General features: G+C 42.6%; 1 protein-coding gene across 3 annotated transcripts in view; it reads right to left on the minus strand.

Moving 5' to 3' along the window:
* Positions 1 to 25,243, minus strand: part of Elmo1 (engulfment and cell motility 1) — a 534,626-nt gene that overhangs the window by 236,532 nt on the left and 272,851 nt on the right. For all 3 annotated transcript variants that reach the window (XM_052729418.1, XM_052729416.1, XM_052729419.1), the window contains one exon: positions 4,899 to 5,007. In XM_052729418.1, coding sequence (XP_052585378.1) covers positions 4,899 to 5,007 — 109 coding nt within the window. The remainder of the gene's footprint in view (positions 1 to 4,898; positions 5,008 to 25,243) is intronic.

The raw sequence follows: 25,243 nt of genomic DNA on the forward strand, positions 1-25,243 counted from the left end.
TTCAAGGCCAGCCTGGGCTACAGAGTGAGTTCTAGGAAAAGGCTCCAAAGCTACACAGAGAAACTCTGTTTCAAAAAACAAAACAAATTCATGCCACAGTGACTATTAAGATTCTTGCATGTAGAGAAGGTGTTTACAAGTTCAACAGGTAAATGATTACTCTTATATGTAGCAGAAATTAAGTTTTCATTCATTCATTTATTTGGGGACAAATGTTTTAACAACAAAAACAGCACAGCTATCTCTTTGTTTCTCTCTACTTGAGAGCTAACATCTTCCCAAGGACTCAGTTCTGCAGCAATCATATGGATTGCCTATATTCTTCCTCCGATAAGAGGAGGGCACCACCCCCTTCCTGCCTCCTTCACAAACTCCAAGCAAATAAACACATATTTCCTATGTTGAAAGCTTACTCCTCCTTCCCCATCAGTTTTATCCTTTTCACTGGGATTGCCAATTATACATCCTGACTTTGGTTACATGTGATCATATCCAGCTTTGTAAGGATTCTTAGTGATTTTTAAACCTGAAACTGAGGAAAACATGTCTTCTTCTCAAAAGAGCCTCATGAAGAAGGCATGTTAAAAAGAATGTTCTTTGCTGTCCATGGGGGGAGAGCATCCTCAACCCCTTAGAAACACAAATCCAAGGATGTTCAAGTACCTTACATAAAATGATGTAGTGTTTGGATACGACCTATGTATAGCTGCCCATATTCCTAGAATGATTTCTAGATGGCTTACAATAATTAACACATTGTAAATGGTGCATAAATAGTCATTGTTGTACTAGACGACAATGAGAAGGTAAATGTTTGTGCATATTCAGTATGGATGAAATTTATTTTCCAAATAGTTTAAATCCACAGTTGGATGGTTCTATGGAGCCATACTCTATGTACATGGAGGGCCGACTATAGTAAATTCAAGCCACATGTAGAGTGAAGAAACGAAGTCATTGTACTAGCTCCCACTAAAGTAGAAACAACGTCCCTCACTCCCATAACCTTCAGTTTCCTTATGGAAAGCAAGGAAACAAAAAGAATCCTGCTTGTTTTCAACTAAAGCAATGTTCATCAGTTATTTAAGCTCCAAAAACTGCATAACAGGTATTATTTTATAGATGAGGGATCAGAAACTCAAAATATTGGGGAGCATGCTGAGACACCCAACAAGTGGCTAAGCTGTGTTTCAAGTAGGTTCCTCAGACCTCCAAATGCCACCATTCTCTTTTCCTGCCTCATTCTGCAGTTCCTTGGGCATGCTGAGTGCCAGTTTAGTGAGTGACTCCATACACTATGTCATCAGAGCAGGACCTACTTCATTAATAAACATAGATATTATTGATCTTGAGTGTTACAGACTTCAGTTAAATAACCTTGATAAAGTGTTCTGAGAACAGAAATAGTTGTTATTTTAAGCCATACTATTAGAGATAATATTTGCCTCTTGACATCCCAATAACTAGGAAGCAGAACCGTGTGTGTGTATACTTAAGCAACCTAAAAAGAAAATGTTCACATATATTTGGTATCTGTAATTTAGTATGTTTGCTTTAGATACAAAATTATAATTGGCACTTTGAAACTAGATTTCTTCAAGAGACCTAAAATTAAAAATAAGGATAAATAATTTCTAGAAAATTAAATTTGTCTATCTTTAAACATCTTTTTGCCCTCACCCATTAGATTTTTAATGGGAGCTTCTTTTGGTCTCAGAACTAGTTAACATAGTTAAACCAACCATGGTTTTCAAGGTCAATTATTCACACAAATCTGAGAAGGTCTCAGAACTGTGAACTTAGGAGTGAGGGGGGGGATAAAAAGCAAATAAACCAAAAGAAGATGAATTTGCATGTGAAACTAATTTGCCTTAGAAGAAAAATAGGTATCTCCTTCAACATAAGGGTGCATTCAAATTTGTTTTTCATATTAGTAACTTATTTAATATGGCACTGGGCAAAAGGCAATCCATTTAAAAAAGCAATTTTCCTCTTACCATGGGGTGTTTTATCATTTGATGTCTAGCATTCAATCAGAGTGCAGCTGTCCTTTCATATTTTATGAGCAGAAAACAACTCAGTTGGGCATGTTTCCCTTCAGAGAAGTGAAAACACTATAAGCCTTGAAAGATGCCCAGAACGGCCTTGCAGATGATGGCTAGCAGGAGGTCAAATTGGAAAGTTAAACTTGAAACTATCAAATTATTGGAAAAAATGGTCTGTATCACAAATAGGAATTATTTCAAACACATAATAAATTTAAAATCACAGGATACGTTATCAGCCCTAGCTCATCTTTTTACGTTCTGAAGTTTAAGAAAATTCTGGAGGTTCCTGGGAAGAGAGACCCTATCTGCTTCACCTATAGTTTCAGTATGCAACACATTATAACTGTTCAGTAGAATTCTACTGAGCAAATGGACATAAGTATCCTTATCTCAGGTGAAGGGACTGTACTTCCACTCTGCCACTCAACTCCCTCCTCCATGCAGAGGCAGCTTGAGCACCTGCAGAGTGATCTGTACAGACTGCCAAGGACTTTTCTTCATCAGAAGCTGGGAGATGGAAGAAGAGCAGTTGCACCACTGTACCGGGGCCATGGGCTATTTGCCTTTATCTTTACCCTGTTATCTTTGTCTGCAGGAGTGGGGTTCCATCATTATCCTGAATGCAACAGCAAGATCAAATCTACACTGCCGGAGTCTAGAACCTGTGACATCTTCCAACTCAACCTCAGCCACAAACACAGAGCATAAACTTGCTAGATGGCTGTGGCCTCAGACTCCTGCCACTTTGGTTCCTTTCCTTTACCAGCATAGCCACACTGACTGGAAGGCCAGCTCAGGTCAGGTCAGGTCCACATTTGCCCTATCCACAATCCACTCCAGAATCTGATCCTGCCTCCCAAGCTAGCCCCTTCAGGTTATTATGCCTCTAACAACCTCCTCACACTGACATTTCTGCATTTTCAGATCCAAAGTGAAGATAATACTTAGATCTTCACCCCAAATGCTACCGTTCTAGGTGTTCTACTCTGGGGACCAGGAATGGCTAGAAGAGCACAATGACTCTGGGGGGTAATTACCAGATAGAATACAGTTCCTTTGCATTGCCAACATCCCATTCCCTGCCACCATGCCACTTTTCTGGCAGACTATGACATCAGGGCAAAGGAGATGAACAGAAAGCAGTACAAGGAACATCACCCCTCCTGTTTCTCTCAGGATGAGAGCAAGATGCCAACATATGGTACAGGGAAGAGGGAAAGGGTGGGTGAAAATACAATGCAGTTCACTAACTTGAACACAGAACGCCTGGTGTCTCTCCAATTTCTAGAAATGGAAAGATTCAGATGGCACTGTAAGTAAGTGACTTTAAACAAACAGTTCCCTCCACAAAACTGAGATAAACACTACATTGTTATCAGATGGAGAGACTCCATGGGGGTTGTTTGATTTAGGTCTTACATATGTAAGCTGAACAAACAGTAAGGATACCAAAGATAACAATCTCCATTAGGGAAGAGGCAGACAACTTAGATCAGGGATCCCTGAGAGCTGAAATCCCAAGACTCAGTGAAGAGCTCAGATTAGCAGACTCCCCTAGGTAGGCTGGCCCAGTCCTAATGTAACTCTCCTGTATTGGGGCCTCATATGCAATGACCTTCCTCGGCAGTTCTATTGCCAAGGTTGACTTCTTTACCCAACGGGCAGCCAATGGAAGATGATTGGCTCCTGCTTAGTCCAACAGCTCAACTTGTTAGTTTTTTTCTTTATTAATTCCTAAATTTTCTCAACAGTACCTACAGCCTGTTCTCAAATGTAAATAAAGCATAGCTCCCTTTCAATTTAATCATCAGGCTCCTTCCCATTAATGACTCTACACCATTATTTTAAGCTCCCAAAGCAGGTGGCCACATATCTGTGCTTTTCACAACAGAACTGCACACCACCCCCAACGTTTTCCTGATATAAACAGTCTTCTCTAGCACTACTGTTATTAAGCCAAAGAGGAAGGATTTATATGTGTGTGCCAGTTCAGTGGATGGTAGAAGAAGTGAGAATTGGCTGCTTTAAGGAGACTCGACATTGGCAAGGACAATGGGAGCAGATTACGTCATATCCGCCTTCACGTTAAAGCTGCAGTACACCAGTGGGCCAACAGGCAAGGACATTATTGTCTCTTTTCCTGGATGTCCTCTCATACATTTAGTAATGTGAATAAGAAAAAGAGCCCAAAGCACATCTCTGGCCAATTTTTCATTCTCAGATACCCATTTTCTTCAATAATTCTTTCTTTTTTAGAGTAAATATTCCCCACAACTAAAACACTGGTAGCAAGAGAATTCCATTAAAGTATTCAATTTTTTCTTTATAGAGAAAAATTGTTTAGAAAGAAAGGAAAGGAAATGGTCTACAAGAAAACTAAAAACTAGAATACAAGGAAAAAAATCCACAACAGATCTTTTACCTAGCCAACAATGAGGCAGTTGTGATATGTACTCATTTTTACAATATTGGAAACTCCGCCACAACATCCGCTGAGTTCTCTCTTCCTGTAGCCTTTAACATTTCTCTACAGAGCAGACATGTAGAAACACATACGCAGGAAAACTGAGCCAGAGAATGGACCCATGGTAAAGGCATGTGAAGGTGTCAGCACTCTGGAAATCCATCATATAGGTGGGGGCTCAACCCAGGAAGCTGAGTGACATTCAGGAATATGTTTTGCTTTGCTTGTTGGTTTTCATTTGCACAAAGGTGTCTGTGAAGAGTTTTTTTTTTTTTTTTTTTAAGATGAATCAATACAGATTTACAACTTAAGTGACAGGACATCACATCACCCTTGTCTCCCAGGCTGCCAGATTTTACACTCAGTGCATATACATTCGTACTTACGCAGCTCGCCCACTTTCAGGATCTCACAGAGCATCTTGGTCAGTTCTATACTGCTGCGGCCGAAGGGACACTCATGCTTATCCTCTCGGCTGCTGTTCTCAAGCACAATCTGCATAGAGAAGAGGAAAGTGGTCAGAGAAGGAATTCTGTGACCAAACACACCAAGACTCTTACTACAATACTACTGGCTCACTACAATAAAGACATAAGAAGATCACGCTGATCTATGGGCCATCCTCAGCCAATGACTCCTGGGGCCGTGACTAAATAGAACACAGAGAATATAACACCTAAGACTATGATATTGCTTAAGCCTCCTACAGCCCTCTGACATTCAGGAATATGTTTTGCTTTGCTTGTTGGTTTTCATTTGCACAAAGGTGTCTGTGAAGAGTTTTTTTTTTTTTTTAAGATGAATCAATACAGATTTACAACTTAAGTGACAGGACATCACATCACCTTTGTCTCCCAGGCCATCTCTCTTCCTTAGGAACAGTAACCCTGTGCAACTTCAACTTCAACATTCCCATGGTTTATTTCCTGCTAAAAGTTCCTTATTTTTGCATGGTCTTACTGAACCATGCCTGGGGAACACATGAAGTGGACCAACAAGGGAACTTCCCTGAGAGTTCCCCAACTAAATACGTGTTTTATTTTTCTTGCCAACTTGATTGGATCATAAACCATCTGAGTTCAGTGGCACACAACTCTGGGCATGTCTGCAAAGGCATCTGCAGAAATGATTACCGGCATCTAATGTGGGGACACATATTTCCACATATGACTTTAAAAAGCTTTTTTTTAAAAAAAGGTTCAAACATGCAAACACTGAGCCAGACATGGTTTCCTAGCCCTGCATTCTCTCAGAGGGGCTGTGGCATAGAGAGACACAGCTCCCAGCTGCTGCCTGCAGGCTTGAGCCAGCCAGTGCCATGTGCAGAGCCATGGAATGAGCTTAAGGCTTGGCTCACATGAGAAGGTTGCAGGAGCTCAATAAAGTGGTCCAAACCAAGAAAAACCTTTAAATGGATACAGAAAAAGATGGGTATAAACAGTCATAGAAAAAAATAAATGGTTTAAAAATAATAAAGTCTTTAAAGAAAGAGTAAAGTAATAAAAAAGTAAGCCACATAAGGATGGAAAATACACAGGACATCTGGATCCTGTACGGTGCTCTATTGACTTTGGATTTTCTGAATGCTGATGGGAGAATGGCAGCTGCTGAGAGACGTTGGACAGTGGAAGGGACTGCTGAATTAAACCAGCCTAGATACTTCAGAGATGTCTTGGCTTCAAAATGGAAGTTGGAAAATATATTGCATTGGGATAGAGGTTATGCTTTTATTTCCACAGGAGATGAAAAGCTATGGATTCCTTCAAATTTAATAGAGATCAGATTTGATCGGGGGAGAATCTTGGCTATAGACATGAGGGAAAAAGCCCCCCAAAATTATAAGACAGATGACATATATGCTGATCCCTCTGCATGGAAACAGCTCTAAAACTGGATAAGATATGATAAATCTTGTTGGTTACAGAGTCCTCATGACTTCTTATTAAATGACATCCTTTCATATGACATGGATAGAGGTTTGGTTATAAAGTTCAAACAAGGTTTTAAAGTTAACAGATGCCTTTTACCTGCTCAAACACAAAACAAAAAAAATCATCTTTACCTGGATTCTATACACCACATTACAAGCAGTGTGTATGTGTGTGTGTATGTGTGTGTGTGTGTATGTGTATGTGTGCAGATATATATGTTACCTTTAAAAGTTTGTGTGTTTTCAGAACAAAAGGTCCAGACACCAATGAAGACAAGGAGCCAAAGAGATCCAGCCTCTCAGAATGCCTCTATTGCAGTTTCCACAAAATTCTGCCTCCAGAACAACTTCAAAACTGCTAGCTCGGGAGGCAGAGCCAGGTGGATCTCTGTGAGTTCGAGGCCAGCCTGGTCTCCAAAGCGAGTTCCAGGAAAGGCGCAAAGCTACACAGAGAAACCCTGTCTCGAAAAACCAAAAAAAAAAAAAAAAAAAAAAAAAAAAAAAAAAAAAAACTGCTAGCTAAGATGATCCAGGCTCATGAACTACTCCAGCCAGGACTTCAGATAAGCTCTACACTTTCCCATTACACAGAGACTGGACAAAAAATGATATAGCTAGCTTTTCCAGGACTTGATCATTATCTCAACTTTCTCAGGGTCCCCTAGAGATGCCACTGTCCCCAGACAACAGGAAGCAGTCTAGAGAACACAACACCCATGTTCCCAAGAGGTAGGGTGGATGGTTTTCGGTCATTCAATGGATTATGGATGTTTATCATCATTTAGGGAGGTTAGTTACAAGTTGGGTCACCGTCAGGAAAGAAGCTGAACAAAGGAGATTAGATTCAGAGATCTCATTCTGAAGGAAAAAAGGGGGAAATAGTATAGAAATGATGGGATGAAAGGGTGGATTGCTGAGTCTACTTTTGAACAACCACTAGTCTCAAATACTTTACATTGGTATGGATTTTTGTATACTGATGCAAATTTAAGGTTATTTTTGTTACAACATATTGTATATATGGTTCTACTCTTGTTTTGGTATTTTTGTATACTGATACAAATTTAAGGTTATTTTTGTTAGAACATACTGTATATATGTTTCTACTCTTGTTTAAGGTATTGTACCTATGCAGCTCATTTTAAAATGTAATGTAAAGTTCTAGTCCTTGAAAGCTATTTAGGGCCAGGTGGTGGTGGCACACACCTTTAATCCCAGCACTCGGGAGGCAGAGGCAGTCGGATCTTTGTGAGTTCAAGGCCAGCCTGGTCTACAGAGCGAGATCCAGGAAAGGTGCAAAGCTACACAGAGAAAACCTGTCTTGAAAAACAAAAACAAAAACAAAAGAAAGCTATTTAGGATAATAAGAAATGCAGGTTAATAGTCAGCTAGCTATCTATAACAATCAAATTTGTGGCCATGTTAGGTTTGTTTTCAAGGTCAAACAGAGATATATTTTAGATAGATGAGTGGTCTTCAAACACTCCAGAGACCTACAGAATATGGCATTTAAGATGTTTTAATAACATAAGGCTTTTCATGACAGTGAGACACGTTTACTCCTGGCAGCACCAATCTACTTCAAAGAAGGATGAAGGGCATTGAAGAACTTCCATATGGAGTTTACTTTTATTGTGGCAAAGTTAGCCACTGGGTAAAAAACTGCCATTGCCTGGACTGCTAACAGTATGCTATCTAAACTGGACAAGCAGAACACAATAGAGGGTGACCGTTGAATTTTACCAAGACACAGTAGGACAGTCCTTCAAAATTCCTGCTTCACAGAAGAGTCTGTCAGATAGTCTAGGCCTGTAGGCCAAAGATACATGCCCCAACATTGCAGAGGAACCTTGGGTGACTGTCCAGGCAGCCAACTGTTTCTCTCATTTCTATAGTTTTGGAAGTTGCTTGCTCTGCATTTCCTATTTACTCAGGTAATATTATATCCTTCTTGGGTCTCTGATGGGGTTGAAGAATAGATATTATAGATTTACAGTTTTCCTTGTTACCAATTTTAGAAAAGAAACATACACAAGAGATGTAAAGTTTATAAAGTTGAGAAACATAAAAGGTTAAGTTGTTTATCTAAGGAAATGTTTTAAAGTCTAAAAGGATATTTTTATGATGGTAATATAAGTTATGATAAAAATAGTTTAGGTATAAAATGTTGGATTCATCAAGAAAGAATAAATAGTAATTTCTCCAAATTTTGCCAAATACAAATGGATTGGACATTGTGAATATAATCCTTACTTGATAACTGTTCTTATTGTATATAGTTTTACTATGTTAGAATTAAAATTTTTCCTTTTTAATTAGACAAGAAGGGGGAAGTGTTGTGGAATGTTTGTGGTGATACTGTGTTCTCCAATATATTGTTCACCCTAATAAACTTATCTCGGGTCAGAGAACAGAACAGCCACTAGACAGACATAGAGGCCAGAAAATGGTGGCACTCACACCTTTAATCCTAGCATTCTGGAGGCAGAGATCCATCTGGATCTCTGTGAGGTCAAAGCCACACTGGAAACAGCCAGGCATGGTGACACATGCCTTTAATCCCAGGAAGTGATGGCAGGAAGCAGAAAGGCATATAAAGCATGAGGACCAGGAACTAGAGTCCGGTTAAGCTTTTAGGTGTTTGAGCAGCAGTTCAGCTGAGATTCATTCTGGATGAGGACTCAGAGGCTTCCAGTCTGAGGAAACAGGATTAGCTGAGGAATTGGCAAGGTGAGGCTGTGGCTTGTTCTGCTTCTCTGATCTTCCAGCATTCACCCCAATACCTGGTTCTGGGTTTGTTTTTGTTAATAAGACCCTCTAACAATTCATGCTACAAATATTTGTTTATACTGTAGAAATGTGTCTCTGCCAATAGCTAGGCAAGAGAGATAGGCAGGCAGGGCTTCCAGGCAGAGAGAGAAAACTCAAATCTAGGCATGAAAGAGATGCCAGAGAGATGCAAAACAAGTGGGACACACAGAATGGGATAGAGGTAAAAGCCACGTGGTAGAACATAGATTAATAAAAATGTAGACTAATTTAAGTTATGAGAGCTAGTTGAAAACAAGCCTAGGCTAAAGGCCAAGCTTTCATAATCAATAAGAAGTCTCAGTGTCATTATTTGGGAGCTGGCTGGTGGGACAGAGAAAGACTCACTACATATTACATCACAAGACTCTGATCTAACCGGTGGGTAAATTCCTTGATGGAGCCACAAGAGGACAGTGTTTTTAGAGGTGGTGAAATGGAGATGTGGCCTACCTGGATGAAGTAGGTTACTGGGGGTATAAATGTGGCCTATATCTTCCCCTAGATGCTTCCTGTATTCTTTTTTCTCTTCTTGCCTGCTCTGATGTGACCCACTTTGCCATGCCCTCTCACCCCATGCTAGCCTGACACCTGTGCAGCCAAAAGCCAGAATAAAAAACCATCTTTCCTTCAGTTCTTTCAGTCAGGCAGTAGGTAAGTCACAGTGACAAGAAAAGTGACTAACAGAATAGGGAAAATTGGCCTCTCCATGCTGAGCATCCACGGGGCATGAGCTCAGGAATTACATGAATGTTAGTGACAAAGAAGGTAAAAACAAAGGGAGTGTCTATGAATCCCAGGTCTCCTATTCCTCATATAGAGGATACTTCCCTGGAGTCAAAGTTTGGTCTCTCAGTCCATCTTCCGAAAATTCTGCTTTTCATAAGAAATTCTCCTGTCCTATAGTTAGCTCAAAATGATCTCACTACTTAAACCTAAGGGAACCATTTTTCACACAGATAGAACAAAAACAGAACACACCAGCTCTCCAAAGTAAATAAAGTCCAAAGTCATATGTCAACAAAAGCAGTAACACTTGAGGAGGCTGCTTACTTTATACACATACAGAACCACATTATATATATGAGAAGCTATGGCTGAAACTCTTTCTGTGAAAGGCCAGACTCCTATCCCCTTATTTGCCGTTCCTCTTCAGATGCTGGCCTCCCATGAGAGTCGACAAGGATGCTGTACAGTGGATGTTTCAGTTTCTTTTATTATAGTTTGGAGACAGTCTGAGTGTGTACCACTTCACCCAGCCAGGCTATGCTGAAATTTAATCTCCACTGTGAGGGATTAAGACTGGTGTTCAGGGGAGGGTCTTGTGGTAGATGATCTGAATCAGATCGGGTCATCAGGTCATCAGGGCAATGTCCATGACTGAATACTGATAGTTTTATAAAGGAGGTGGGAAGAAAGGATGGGAAGAAGAAAAGAGACAGGCAAACAGACAAAACAGACACCAGAGGGGGTACAGATGTGTGTGTGTGTGTGTGTGTGTGTGTGTGTGTGTGTGTGTGTGTGTGTGCTTCTCGTCGGTTGCTATGTCCTGTACACCTCAGGACTCTTGACAGCAAAAAGGCCATCACCATATGTGGGGCCTTGGCCTTTTAGTCTCAGAACTGTGAGCCAAAATAAATCTCTTTTCTTTAGAGAGTTACTTATCCTCAGACATGTTGTTATAATAGCACAAAACAGACCAAGGCTATTTTAGACCATGAAGTGTTTGGTGGCAGGGATAGTATTTTATTCACTTAACCAACAATATTAACTGAGCACCTCTGAGCTACCAGGAAGATGGCTGAACATCTTCAAGTAAGGAGCAAAGCAGAAAAGGGCCCTGACTTCACTGCATTTATTCTGATAAAGAAAAAGATGAAAAGCTGAGATGCAGTTCTAATCCTCCATAAATGTCACAAAGAGAGAAAGCCTAGGAGTCTGTGTCTGCAGGTCAGGGATGCTTCCCTGGTTGTTGACAGTCAGGAAGATGGAGACCCTGCTGGGCTTGGGTCTGTGAGCAGGAAAACATCCCAGGTAGAGGGATCAAAGTCAGAGCCCCTTCTGGTGAGTAGGTATACATCAGGAACACCACAGGGTCTGGTCTACTGAGTGGAGGGGCCTGGAGCCTGCAGGGCAGCCATCTGGAGCCTGGAACCAGGCTGGAACAGAGTGGTTATGGAAACCCAGATGTCAGGAGAGGCACAGGTAAGAGCATGAAAGAGATCAAGGGAATCTGAAAGCAGAGAGACAAAGGCTGACGCTGACTTATCACTGCTCACAAGGCCACTGCCCAGAGCACAGTGATGTGGACCCTCGGGACTGGGCTCCTGAGTCCTTGAAGCCTAGCCCCCTGGCCAGGGGGATGCTGTGAACAGTCTCCTCTGACCACATGCTTAACAGCTCCCCTCTTCTTTTTAACAGACTTCTTTTTGGTTCAAAGCAGTAATTCCAGGTTGGAAAAGCAGGAGGGGAGAATAACTGCATTCCCATCCATCAGGAAATCTTGTTTCTCTTTTTAAAATATTGTATCTGAGACAGCAGATCAGGGAGAAATGTGAATCTCCTGATAATGAGGAAACAAACTGAAGAAAACAGCAAGATGACAGGACATAAAGCAAAGCCAGAGACAGGTAGTTCGTATCCAGCTCCAGGCTCCCAGTGAGCACATTCCCTTGTATTTCACATTAACATTCTATTAACATTTCATGAGTGCATCAATATTTAATGAGGATGTGATCCGCATACACTAGGTAGAATTACTGCAGCCAATAAATGTTCAGGAAACATTTCCAAGGCACAGTTTATTAGCAGACACTAAATTAAGTAGTAATTTAAGTAATCAATATGTAAATCACTTAGAGAAGCCCTTCTCTTTATTTTCTAATGCATTCTCTATCTTCTCATATTTACCTGCCCAAAGAAAAACAAACCTTCATTCCTGACTCTTGCAGTCAAGACAGGCACAGTATTTAAAGGTCCTCGTTCAAGTGTTAAGGTGGAAAATTTTACAGGAATAATTTAGAAAATATTATTTCAACTATTACTAATGAGGTTTTACCATAGTGAGAGGTCCTACACGGAAGTAGCTTTTACTTTTTAAACACACTTATGTAACTACATCCAACTTCAATATTTTGAAATAAGTTGTGTCTACCTGAGCCAGTTAGAAAAGCTCCGTTTGGAAATATCAATGCATACTTTTAAATCTTTATTTTCTCCTTTACTGTTAAATTATACTCTGGGACTGGGTCTTAGTTAGGGTTTCTATTGCTATGATGAAATACCATGGGGAGGAAAGGGTTTATTTTGCTTATTCTTCCTTAGTACAGTTCATTATCAAATGTAGTCAGGACAGGAACTGGAACAGGACAGGACCCTGGAAGCAGGAGCGGACGCAGAGGCCACGGAGGGTGGGGGTGGGGGGTTGGGGTGCTGTTTACCAACTTGTTCCTCATGGCTTGCTTCTTATAGCACCAAAGCCCATCAGCCCAGGTGTGGCACCACCCACAACAGGCTGGGCCTTCTCATATCAATCACTAGGGACACATCAGCCAGGTTTGGTGTCACACACCTTTGATCCCAGAACTTGGGAGGCAGAGGTGGGCAAATCTCTAAGTTCAAGGCTAGCCGGGGTCTACAGAGGGAGCTCCTGCAAGGCCTGCACAGAGAAACCCTGTCTGGAAAAACAAATAAAACAAAACAAGCCCCCACTGGAGTCTCAGGGAGGCACTAGCTCAGTTGAAGTTCCTTTCTCTCAAACAACTCTAGCTTCTGTCAAGTTGACTTAAAACTAGAGGGCACTGGATTCCCTAGAGCTGGAATTGTAGGAAGCTGTGAGGCGCCTAATGTGGATGCTGGGAACTGAACTCAGGTCTTCTGTAAGAGCAGTATTAGCTCCCTATGAATGAAATCTTCAAAATCACAACTAGCAACTGTCTTAGACTATGTCACATACCAAAATAAGTTATAACCGTCTGCATGTTTTACAAAATAAGAACACCAGATACCTGTGTAATATTAAATTAACTTTATACAGTATATAATATTCTGTAGTCCACAGACTCTCTTTACCTATTGACTATCAGCTGATCCCCAACATGTCCACAGGACTAATGAGGAACATATTAACTAATATTTTCCTTTCAAGACTGTTGGGATAACAGCAAGAAAATGTGACTTCTCTGATCATAGCTAGCCTTTGCCTAGCCTGAAGTTCAATTTTTAAAATGTTAGCTGGGTGTAGTATAGTACACGCTGCCTGTAATGTCAGCACTCGGGAGCCTTAGGCAGGGGTATTTTGAGTTCAAAGCCTGCCTGGGCTTCATTGTTAGACACTATCTCAAACAACAGCAATTTTTTCTTTTTAATCTTCCATTACCAAGTATCTCCCAGCCCCATAAGAGTATACACTGGCTTCATACACCTGGCATGAAAGTCAGTGGGCTTAGCCCAATTAGGCCAAGGGAAGTGTGTGTGTGTGTGTGTGTGTGTGTGTGTGTGTGTGTGTGTGTGTGTGTGTGTTTCCCTGTACCTCAGTAAAGTAGCTCCAGAAACTCTAGTCCCTCTAAAATAAACACTTCTCACTAATTTGCTGTGGCATCCCCACATCCCTACCCCCATGGCATGCTCAGAACACCTGGTTTTTCTAGCTGTTGCAGATGGGGGACCCATTTGATTTGGGCCTGACTAAAGGTATTGAATGCTCAGGACCAGGCAGCGGCACATTTCTGACAGACAGGATTGCCCACACGTGCCCTCTGTTTTCAGAATCCCTTTGCTGATGAGTACTCGGTGTGCTGCCTCTGATTTCACACTTACTTCCACTTTCCACTGAGGCTCCATCCACTGCTAAGTACAATCGGCTCAGTGGTTCTCGAGGCCAGCCCTGGAACTAGCCTCTTGACTACTAATGTCCCTCTCATCACTGGAGGTTTTTCTCCCACTCTCGATTTTCTTTTTGTTGCTTTAATTCTAAGTGAGGGTGTGAGAAGGCTCGGGGCTGTTCTCACTGGCCCTGAGGACAGTGTGGAAGGTCTGATTCTGCTCTCTTCAAAGATGAGGGATGGTCAGTACTGCCCAATTCTGACACAGGGCCAGGACAATGGAGCTGTTACTCACCCAGGGTGGCTTGCACAAGATACTACACCTCCAAGCTCTACAGATATCCCACCCACTTTCTGGGACTGCTGTACCTGGGAAGCCACATGATGGAAGCAGAGTACCTGGAGTCACGGTTCATTCTCTCTCTGTTGCACCCTGCCTTCTGATCCCTTTGTGGCCCTTGGCCAACATTCTGTGCAACACTTTTTTATCAGCAACTAAACTAAAATCATAACTGCAAAAGATGGCCTCCCTGGTGACAGGCCTCTGGGGACACATGAGAGCAAGCCTCCTTGTTCTTTCAGTAGGGGTCGAGAGATCTGGTTGTGTTCTTACTGACTTACACGGGAAGTGCAGGCTGGGAAGTCCTATGCCCTATTGAAGCAGACACCCACCCAGAGATACAAGGTGGAGCAGTACAAAGATGAACAAGGAACCCCAGAACAAGTCCCCTTATGGTACCCTGCTTCTGGCATTGAAATCCTAATACAAGCTATGTAGAGCCACCCTGACATCATTCACTCTTAGAACCCTTAATGACATGAGAAACACACACAGACACACACACACTCACACACACACACACACACACACACACACACACACACACACACACACACACAAACTGTAAAACCCATTTCTGCCTAGACACAAAAATGCCTGTCTCGCCCCATGATAAATCAAGTAGTAAATTAAAATCCTGATTTGAAGCAATCAGCTTTCACATACTCCAACACAAGGGTCTTTTTGCATTAATGACAGAATCAGCAGACACCCTGGATACTGTTAGAGTATGTCTCCAACACCAGATTACTACAAGGGCAGAGAGGAAGCAACTTTGTCTCCTCTTGAAGACAGTTGGCAGCCAGGCAAGAATATTTTTCCTCCCATCTCCAGTGCAATGATGACTGGTCCCCAGAAAGCCAGAGACAATTACTCAGAAAGCACCAGGCCACCTTATCAAGGCTGTACAAGAGGCTATTTGTGATCATGAATCTTAAGCAACTCCACGGGATTGAACAAACATACCAAAGTCCTAAAAGGATGGTTTTAAGTGGACAAACAAGACTCCTGTGATTATAGAAGGTATTCATGCAGGCCAGCACACCACAGCAAGTCAGAACTATGGGCTGCTAGCGCACTGGAGTCACATGGCCACCAGATCTGCAGGTGAGGAGAGTGAGGCTCCAGAGAAAACACATGTCATCGAAAAAAAGCCTTAAGAATTCCGGCCAGACAGCATCAAAAGCTAAGTTTATCTCCCAGGCTTTGTTCTAAGAGCTTGCTCTTATTACCTCCTTTCACTGACAGGATACATAGACACCGCCCCACTTCACAGATAGGGACACACATAAAGAGATGTTGTTCAAGTTTTCCAAGGTCACACAGCGCAGAAATAAATAGATCCAGCCAGGTACTTAGCTGGCCCGACCCCAGAGGACACATTCTTTGCTAAGCAGTCCTACTAAATGTGAAAGGTGAAATACTCAGCAGCCTTGACTGGGAAAGGGCTTAACACACAGGGCACCGTGGCCCTGGATGGGAACAAACCTGGGATAACTACTGACACATTCTACCTCTAACAGTGTACATGTTTTCTCATCTGTTATCTCACGGGAAAGTGGGGCAGAAATGTCTACCACGAAGGCTTATACAGATTTATGGGAAATAAAAACGGGAGTTGAGATCTTCATGGCCCAAAGACCACAGACATGGATGGTGGCGATGGGGACTCTGTACTGCTGTAGCAAGCAGAGGAGCTCTCTCTTATTCTGGGTGGTTAACATGTGCATTTCCGAAACAGTCTTATGGCTCAAGGGCAAAATAGTCTCAAAAGGTAACAATAAGCAACACACAGCTGCTGTGCACACTATTAACTGCTTGATGGCAAAGCAAGGACTGGGTGAAAACAAACACCGTCTCTGACTTAGACGGTTCTCTTCCAATTCTTTCAGCATGTCTTTAGAACAGTGGTTCATGAACTTGAGTGTGCACCAGAATCTGCTGGTAGCCTGGCTTAACACAGATGCCCCTAAGATTCCATGTTCTTGGTCTAGACTAGAACCCAAGAAATACGTGAGTCAGGAAACTAAACAATTAACTCTCTGAGACACTGCTGGGAATAGGGACTATTAGAAGAACATTTAAGAGATTATTTTAGTAAGATTTTTAGTAGTATAGTCCAAAAGACAAAAACACACAAAACAAAACAAAGCAAACAAAACTTCCCTGAACCTCCCTCAATTTGCTATTTAAAATTTCCAGGCAGCTGCACAGGGCTGAAAGGCTCCAATGTCAGGAGCTGAAACTCAGAAGGTTAGAAACAACCAAGGTAAGAGTGAGTGTAACTGGCAGTGAGGGTGGAGAATTCCCAGTGCAGAGTGTCCAGAAAGTTTAGAAGCTGTATCTGAGGGCAAGAGAATGGGACAACCCAGGAAAAAGAAAGAGGAAGAGGATTCATGAGAGGTCAGATTGGTGAAACAGCAAAAACAGAAAATCCACACAGGGAACTGAGATGAATAACAATCTGGACAAATGAGAAAAATGGAATAAAATCCAGTTAATGAGGTAAAATGCATTCAGAACGGAGTTAGGCAGTTGCACATACCAAGGCATAATAAAGGCCATAAATATAAAATGGCAAGGAATCGACTGGGTAATGGTGTAGTAATTAAAGCCTGGAGGTTCATAATAGACCTCGAATTGAACATTAATCAACCAAAAAGAAACGTTCCCTGCACTTTGGTATAGTGCAACAAAAGCCAGACATGTAGAACACATGAAGTAATCACACACTCGCTGCTGGCCCTCCCTGTGAATAGGGGGCGGGGAGGATAAATAACAGAAGGGATGATGGGATAAAGTGTGTTAACGTGTCCGCTGACCCCAACATCAATGAGGGAAGCCAAGAAATTGACCCTCTTGACCACCTGGAAGCCAGTGGTAGCAGAGACATTGCTACCCTTCCTCGGAGAGCTGGGCATCGATGCTTCTAGGCTACTGCATGTGTTGCTGTGCCCAAGGATGGGAACAGGTGTGCTGGGCACCTGTAGGCATCAGAACAGGTTGGTCTCTTTCAAGGAGTGATTTGCTTACTTGATCTTGCACCAGAATCCCCTGGAAACTTTTGAAAGCACCTGTTTCTAGGCTCTATTTCCAGAATTTCATTGATTCTGATATGGACCTGGGAATCTGTAATCCTGACAAGTCCCCAGATGAGATGTGCTGCTACTTTGGGTCTAATCTGTGGCTTAAAGTTATTCTTCATGGGGTTCAGCATGTGGCTCAGTAGTGCATCACTGACTTAGCATAAATGAGACCCTGAACTGCCCCCCTGAACTGCAAAAAGGAATAATAAACCAACAAGGTGGTCTAAACCTGCCCTCTGAGTTTCTCTTATTAACAATATTCCTGTTTTTAAAGACATGCAAAGCAAAGAGAACAGATGAAAACAGTACATCTGCCTTTTTCTATAACTAATATAAAGTATCCTTAAGGAGTGAGGAGCCCTGGAGAGAGCACGTGACCTTGTGGCTGTTAGGACTAGGGTAGGTGGAAAACAGCAGCAGCTGCTTAAGGCGGTTTGGGGGAAGTGGTAATGTCCGGGAATCAGATAGAGTTGGCTAGTGTGTAACACTACAAACGTATGGCATGCTACGGAATAGTTCGTTTTAAGATGCTCAGTTTTATGGCATGTAGATTCCACCTCAATCTTTAAAAAGACCACTACAAATCAAATGACCGACATGCACAAACTCCCATGTGGTCAGCTTCTTTGGCCCTCACAAGCCTTTGGAATAAGATTCCCATGCACAGATGAGGAAAAAAATTTTTTTTGGAAGAAGCTACACTGTGAGTGACCATAGGTGGCAGTTCAGATGAGTCCTATAGATATCTACTTTGGGGCATTGTCTCCCTCGTTATAGAGTGACTCCATGTAGGTTCCTTCTATACATGTATATAATATATATAGGGAGCCTCTATAGTAGTAGGTTTCCATATGGTTTTTCATCTCGTCCTGTACAAGAATTCCAAAGCTTGTGTATTTCTGCTGAAGAATGGACCCTTGCTACAATGGTCCACTCCTATAGAACCCAGCTTAGATACGGGCCCCTCCCTTAGAAATCACATTAACCCCTCCCCCACACTTCCCCTTAGCTATAACCCAAATGACAATTATTCAATAAATCTTTACATGACTCCTTCCTCTAAAGCTCTACAATTCTTTATATTTCTTTTCCTAGAGTACTACTCATATTTTGTCACCCGTTAAGATGAAGATATATGTCTTGGTTTTCCTGGTGGGATCAAGGCCTTGACGGGGTTATCTCACCTGTGAATTCCTCACACCAGCAGAGCGGTAGGTATAGTAGGCACTTACTAAAATGGTTACTATGCAAGCGAGTGGGCAATGGAGAAAACAGTTCTAGCCTCTGGCGGGGCTAGCCATGCATGGTATCAGCAGCCCTGTCATTGAGAAGGCACTCCACTACACTTGATTTCTACGTGATCTCCTCATAACCTGCCATTTCTGTATGTTCACTGTATCTTAGTCACAGTGAGCTTTGGCCATCTTCCTGTCCCCTGCCTTCCATAGTCCCCTTTCTCTTTCATCCATGGAGTGTGCCTGGGCTGCAGACCTCCAACCTTAGTCTTCGCCACGAGGCTGCCTCGGGGCTCTGGTGTCACTTAGCAGGGCACATGTCCATAGACTGGATCCAAGCTCTGGAGGAAGATATTCTTAGAAGCCACTGGTACTGACTCCCCATGCCTGTTGCGCTCTCAGGGGCGATGTTTCCGGGCAGAAGAAGAACTTTACAAGCAGGTCCTAACCTGGCCAAAGCCTGCACTGCAAAGGCCTGTTCATGGGTGTTGAGCTCAACTTTCTTCAAGGATTGTAAAGAGATAAACGTTTACATAAGGCTGGAATGTGTGGAAATGTCCTAGCTCTGAGTTTCTGGAAAACACTTGGCCAGTGTTTGCTATAAATGGTTACTGTAAATGCTGAGTGGGAAGCAGAACAAGACATTAGATGATGGGGAGCCAGCTCCCATGCCAAGAAGGTGTCCCCAACACGTCCCACCCACTGCCTCCACAGTAGCACCCAACCACCCACAAAGGATACCATGGGAATCACAGTGAGTGAGGTTGGGGTAGTCATAATCCGTGAAAAGACACTCAGATATTGATCCCCACCAGGCAGTGAAGAACGTGAAACTCACTTGCTTCCTAGGAGAAGATGCCCCATGGGCTTTCCTGCCCCTCCACACTCACTGGAGAGCACTTACGTATCACAGCCCCTATTATAGCTGGAAATCATCCCTGTACCCATTCTGCTTTCCTGGCCTGAAGACTGCCCGTTTGAGTGAAGAGTGAAAACAGTCAAGAAATTCCTAAAGAACTGGGTGAGTGGGGAGAGTTCTCCTAATTCCTCCCTAAAGGACAAGACTCTCTGAAGACCGATGTGCAGGGGAAGAGAGTGCAGCAGACCGAAGTAATGGATAACCGTAGCGTTCCCAGGAAGCACCTGGAGCCACTCAAATGCCCTCAGGAAAGAACCCAGTAGCTTCAATCTGCCACACACTGGCATCACAGAGAGGCGGTCTGCTTTTGGTTCCTGAGAAGCCCACAAAATTAAGAGTGCAGATATGGAGACAATAGGGAAGGCAAGTATCAGACTCCTATAACAAAATGGCTTCTTTTTTTTCAGATCCTTTCTTTAAAGACTCACTAAAAATAAATACATTAACAAACAAACAAAAAACAACCTCTAATGTGATTAAGCCTGCTACCATGGCAAAGAGGTCATACTGCCTGATGTGCACCTGCTTATACAGCACTGGATATGGGATGTGGTGTTTCCCATGGGCCTGAGGTTAGGACGTGCCCCTGCTAACATTCCTCACATATGCACCTCACCTAATAATAGCAATCTTCCCCAGCGGTTACACATTGTCAATGCCTTGCCACTTTCCTCAGCCATGTGATGGTCTCACTTGCTCATCAAGGCAGATTCCTTCTTCCCTGCACGTGCAAGGGTCCTGTGGTACAGGAGCATCACAATTAAAAAAACTGAAAGATCAGCCAGGCCACTCCCTTGTGGTTGGTAATAGCAAATTTATAGACAGATGTTCTGCAGGTTAATCATGCTTGTCAGCTTAGCCAGAATCAACTAAGAGACAAGCCACTGGGCACATCGGTGTGCGATTTTCTTACATTAACTGAAGTGGAAACACCTGCCCTACATCTGGGCCACATCCTCCAGTGGCAGTCCAGACAAAACGTCCAAGGGAAACACTTTCTTTGCCTTCTTGTCTTGCTGTCTGGCTACTCTGTTGTTGCTGCTTCTGCTGCTTCATTCTTTGCTGGTCCGAACCCAGCTTCTCTGGGCTTCATGCTTGGACTGAAGAACAGCGGCTCTCCAGGAGTTCTCTAGTCCCTCAGCAGCACATTGGGGCTGTTCAGGCATCCAGCAACTTCATGGACTCATCAACTACCAAGTTCTCAGCCTCTCCAGAGTGAATCTAATAACCCCCTTTTACTATATGTTCATTCTTTTGGTCCTCCTCTAGAGAATCCTAACTAATACACATATACATGGCATCTACCAGGAACCTAGATTCTAAGAGTCCTTGCTACAGAAGAGCATATGATCAACCAGTAAACTGAAGTTAGTTACTAACACCATTACATCTGTAACTAAAATTGTTTGAATTGTTTTAAAAATATATGACAATACTGCTCATAATTTTTGATTATATACTAAATTTTAGAATCTTGTGTTGTATCAATGCAGGACAAAATTTGATAAAAATTAAGGCCAATGTAAAAATAAAATTACCTGGCAATATCACGCACTCCTAGGTATAATAGGTCTATTTCATAGTTCCTAAGGTAGGGGAGCTATTTTTAACTAATATAATGGGATTTGGGGGAATATTACCACTTATATTTTATAACTCCAATACCAAATGACTTCTGATTTGTCAGGCAGGTTGCTGATACTGGCTGGCCCAGTATTACACGGTCACATGAGCACAATTCAGAAATGGAAGTCAGCAGTGAGTCACCCAAGAATGAGTGCCAGCATATCTGGGGCAAGGCCATCCTGCAGCACACCAATAGAGCTCTCTCTTTGGTCCCCATGCCAAGAGCAACACAGGCCAGAAGGGCAGGTGCAGCCAGGCAGAATACAGCTCCAGATAGAAACCTATTTCCACCACTTTCTTCTCGAGGGTAAACTCCCCAGAAGGCATGACACCAAGACTTTCTGGGAGGGACTGCCCCGGATTTGGTTCGGGCACTGCTCTGGGCTGCAATGGTGACACTGGCAGCTGAGATCCTCTCTACACCCCCTCATGGGGCTTCCAGGTTCATGAGGGCCACCAGAAAATGAAAGGAACAATAAAGACGGAAAAAGAAAATAAAAGCACCAGACTTGTAGAAAAACAAAGGAGGAGGAGTGAACAGAGAGCAAGGGAATAGACTTTCTATGCGATTCTCTGACAGCAGAGGAAGTCAGGGAGTGGACTACATGCCTAACTAGGGCACAGATGCACAAAAGGCCAGAAGAATGCCAACAGGGCAGTCAGTGGTACACTCAAGGTCAGCAAGGATGCTGTAGAGTGGACTGTGCCTCTCCATTCACATCTAACAGCCCTAAGACTCTGTCTGAGCACATGATACATTTGGAGAGAAGACTAGTAAAGCAAGGAGTGGGAGGATGAGGTCATCCACGTGGGATGTTAGTCCTGGTGTTCGTACAAGCACAGACACTGTGATGTACCTTCCCTGAGTGATGATTAGGCAAAGAAGCAGCAGGAGAGCAACTATATATCTATACGCCAGTAATAGAGAGGGACCGCAGGGGAAACTAGCCCTGCTGACACCTTGATCCTACACTTCCAACCTTCAGAGCTGTGAGGAAACAAATCTCTGATGTTGAAGCCATCCAGCCTGTGATTATTTAATTCTGTGAGCTCCAACTGACAAAAACAAAGTACCAGGGGCTGGAGCTGAGTGGGACAGAAGTAGGGGACACAAAGACAGAGTCACAGAATGTTGCTGTGCAGCAATTTTCTCCGAATCCAAATGTCCCCTCTTAGAAGGAGGGAAGGCTCGGGAAGAAACCAAACCTCACAAGCCTGGGGAAGGGGAAACTGACAAGGATCCTGAAACCCAGGGCTGAGGAGAAAGGGGACTCTGACCAGTCCAGACGTCCCCAAGCCATACAGACAACTCCAGGGCTGCAGCTTCCATGAGTCATCACCCATGCTGGGATGAGCCTTTTGCTGACACGTTGCTTTTGAGTCATCTGTGCTCCTGTAAATAACTCCTCACCCCTACTCCTGTAAACAGCTCTTCACCCCTACTCCTGTAAACAACTCCTCACCCCTACTCCTGTAAACAACTCTTCACCCCTACTCCTGTAAACAACTCCTCACCCCTACTCCTGCAAACAACTCCTCACCCCTACTCCTGTAAACAACTCCAAGCTCATTGGTTCACTACACTGGATTTTAGCAGAATCTATGCTGGTGTCAGTTCCCCATCTTGGGGGAGTTGACATCTCTGTTGTACTCACCAAGGAAGGGACACAACAGGTGTAGGTGAGCGCCAGTGAATGTTCTAGATCGTACTTTGTATTAGAAGGGAACCACTAATGGTTGTGAGCATGGCAGGAACGCTTTGGCTAGGCTTGGAAGGATCTCACTGTATTTCAATGTGGGATTAACATGTTGAAAACAGATAAGGAGAGGAAATCGGAAAGCAGTTAGAGCCAACTAGTGAGTTGTTACAAGACTTTAGGAGAGGGAGCTGATGTGATGCATTATTTTAGCAGTGTGATGGGTGTGTATAAAAGTCAGCTGTGAGCATTGTTTGAGGGTAAAGCTCAAACAATGGTTTGATGGATGGTGATGTTCAGCTAACAGTTCTTATTGCAATGAAGAATAACCTTGAGATGGAGATTTTCAAGACACCAGGAAGGTATAGTAAAGCAAAGCATAATCACTCCCACGACACAATTCCCAAAGAGGTTTAGCTAAGCCAAAATCCTGCAGGAGGAACAGCAACTTCTACAGTTTCACCATAGGGGGGAAAAGTAGAAAAATTAAAACCCAAAGGAAGGAATACAAGCAGGAGTAGAAATCTATGAAATTGAAAACAAACACAATAGAGAAACACCAAGGAAATCAAGTTGACTCTTTGTTACAATCAAGAACAATTACTACATACTAACTAACCTAAGGAAAAAGGAGACAAAACAAATTACAGACACTAAAAATGAAAAAGAAGCCAATAACAGAATCTCACAGATAGCTCTATGCTCACACAGTCAACAATTTAGAGGAAAGAACTAATTCCTTGAATGACACAATGTACCAAAACAGATCACCTGAGTACTTCCAGGTCTATTAAAGAAATTTAATCAATAATTAGTAACTTCCCAAACAGAAAGCATCAGGCACAGATGGTTTCATTGGTGAATTTTATCAAACAGCTAAGGAATGATATGAACTGATTCCTTACAATTTATTCCAGAGGACACAAGCAAAGGACTCCTTCCTAAACTCTCTTAGGAGGCCAGATCACCCTAACACCAAAACCAAAGGCATGACAAAGAAGGGGAACTTAGGATCAGCAATTCTTTTCACATAGATACAAAATTCCTCCCTATGCATTTAACATAGAGAACTGGGAATTCAGTGTTCGCATGGACAGCTATATACAATATTCATAGTGGTTTTATTCATAACAGTCCAAACTACAAATGAATCATGTTTGTCAATGAGCGAACAGTAAAACAAGCTGTGTCATACGAACCCATTGAACATTACTTAGGAAAAACAAAAGAGAAAGTTTTTGTTGCAGATAACCTGCACACTTTAGAGAATTGTGCCCAGTGCAGAAATCTAGCCCCAACACTAAGTGCTCATGACTCCACCTACTTGACGTTCTTTAAAATCACAAAATCACAGATATGGGGAACATGTTGGTGATTACCACAATAAAGAAAAGGATGAGAGTGGGGAAGAAGTGGGTGGCTAAAACAGTAAACATGAGGGGAAAAAGAGCACACCACTCCTGACCTTTGTGGTGATGTCCATTATATGCAAAGTACATTTTATGCAATGTAAAGCACAATGACATTATATCAACAAAGGAACTATAAAACATTAAGTGTAATCTAACTGTGAATAAAAAGAATCACACATCGCAATTAATTGAAAATCAATTGATATAAACCATAATATTAACAAGTTCAAGATATACTAATACCAATAAATACAAAAAAAAGCACTAGACAACATATAACACCCAACCATGACAAAAGTCTCATGAAATTAAAAACAGAAGGAAATTTTATCAGTCTTGCAAAGAACATGTATAAGAAAACAACAACAGCTAACATCACACTTAAAGGTGGGACACCCATCCCTTTGTCCTTAAAATTAGATACAACATTCCCCCACCATTCCTATTCAGTATCTTACTGGCAGTCCTAGGAATGAAATAAGGTAATAAAAAGAAAAACTGCTACAGATTAGGAAGAAACAAACAATCTTTCTGCATTTGTTCACAGATGACATGATTCCTCAAAGCAAAACTCCCTGCAACGGCTAGGCAATTCCAGCAAGGTAACAGGACAGCAATTCTTCTATAGACCTGAAACTGTCCAACTGCAAAGGCCATCAATGAGAAATAACAAAGTCAGGAAGGACTGTAAGCCTCCTAGCTCTCTATGGGACCTTTCCCTCTCCACGGAACAGGCAGGAGTGGGCTTTCACTCTCTGAGCTCCGGCACTGCAACTGCAACCACATCAATGGGTGCCATGCAGGAGGAAGCAGCTGCAAGCCCCGAGGGAGCTCTGCACTGGCCACGCAGATGGA

This window comes from Peromyscus californicus, unplaced genomic scaffold (assembly GCF_007827085.1).
Source record: "Peromyscus californicus insignis strain IS unplaced genomic scaffold, ASM782708v3 Scaffold_8__1_contigs__length_139910024, whole genome shotgun sequence".
NCBI lineage: Eukaryota > Metazoa > Chordata > Mammalia > Rodentia > Cricetidae > Peromyscus > Peromyscus californicus.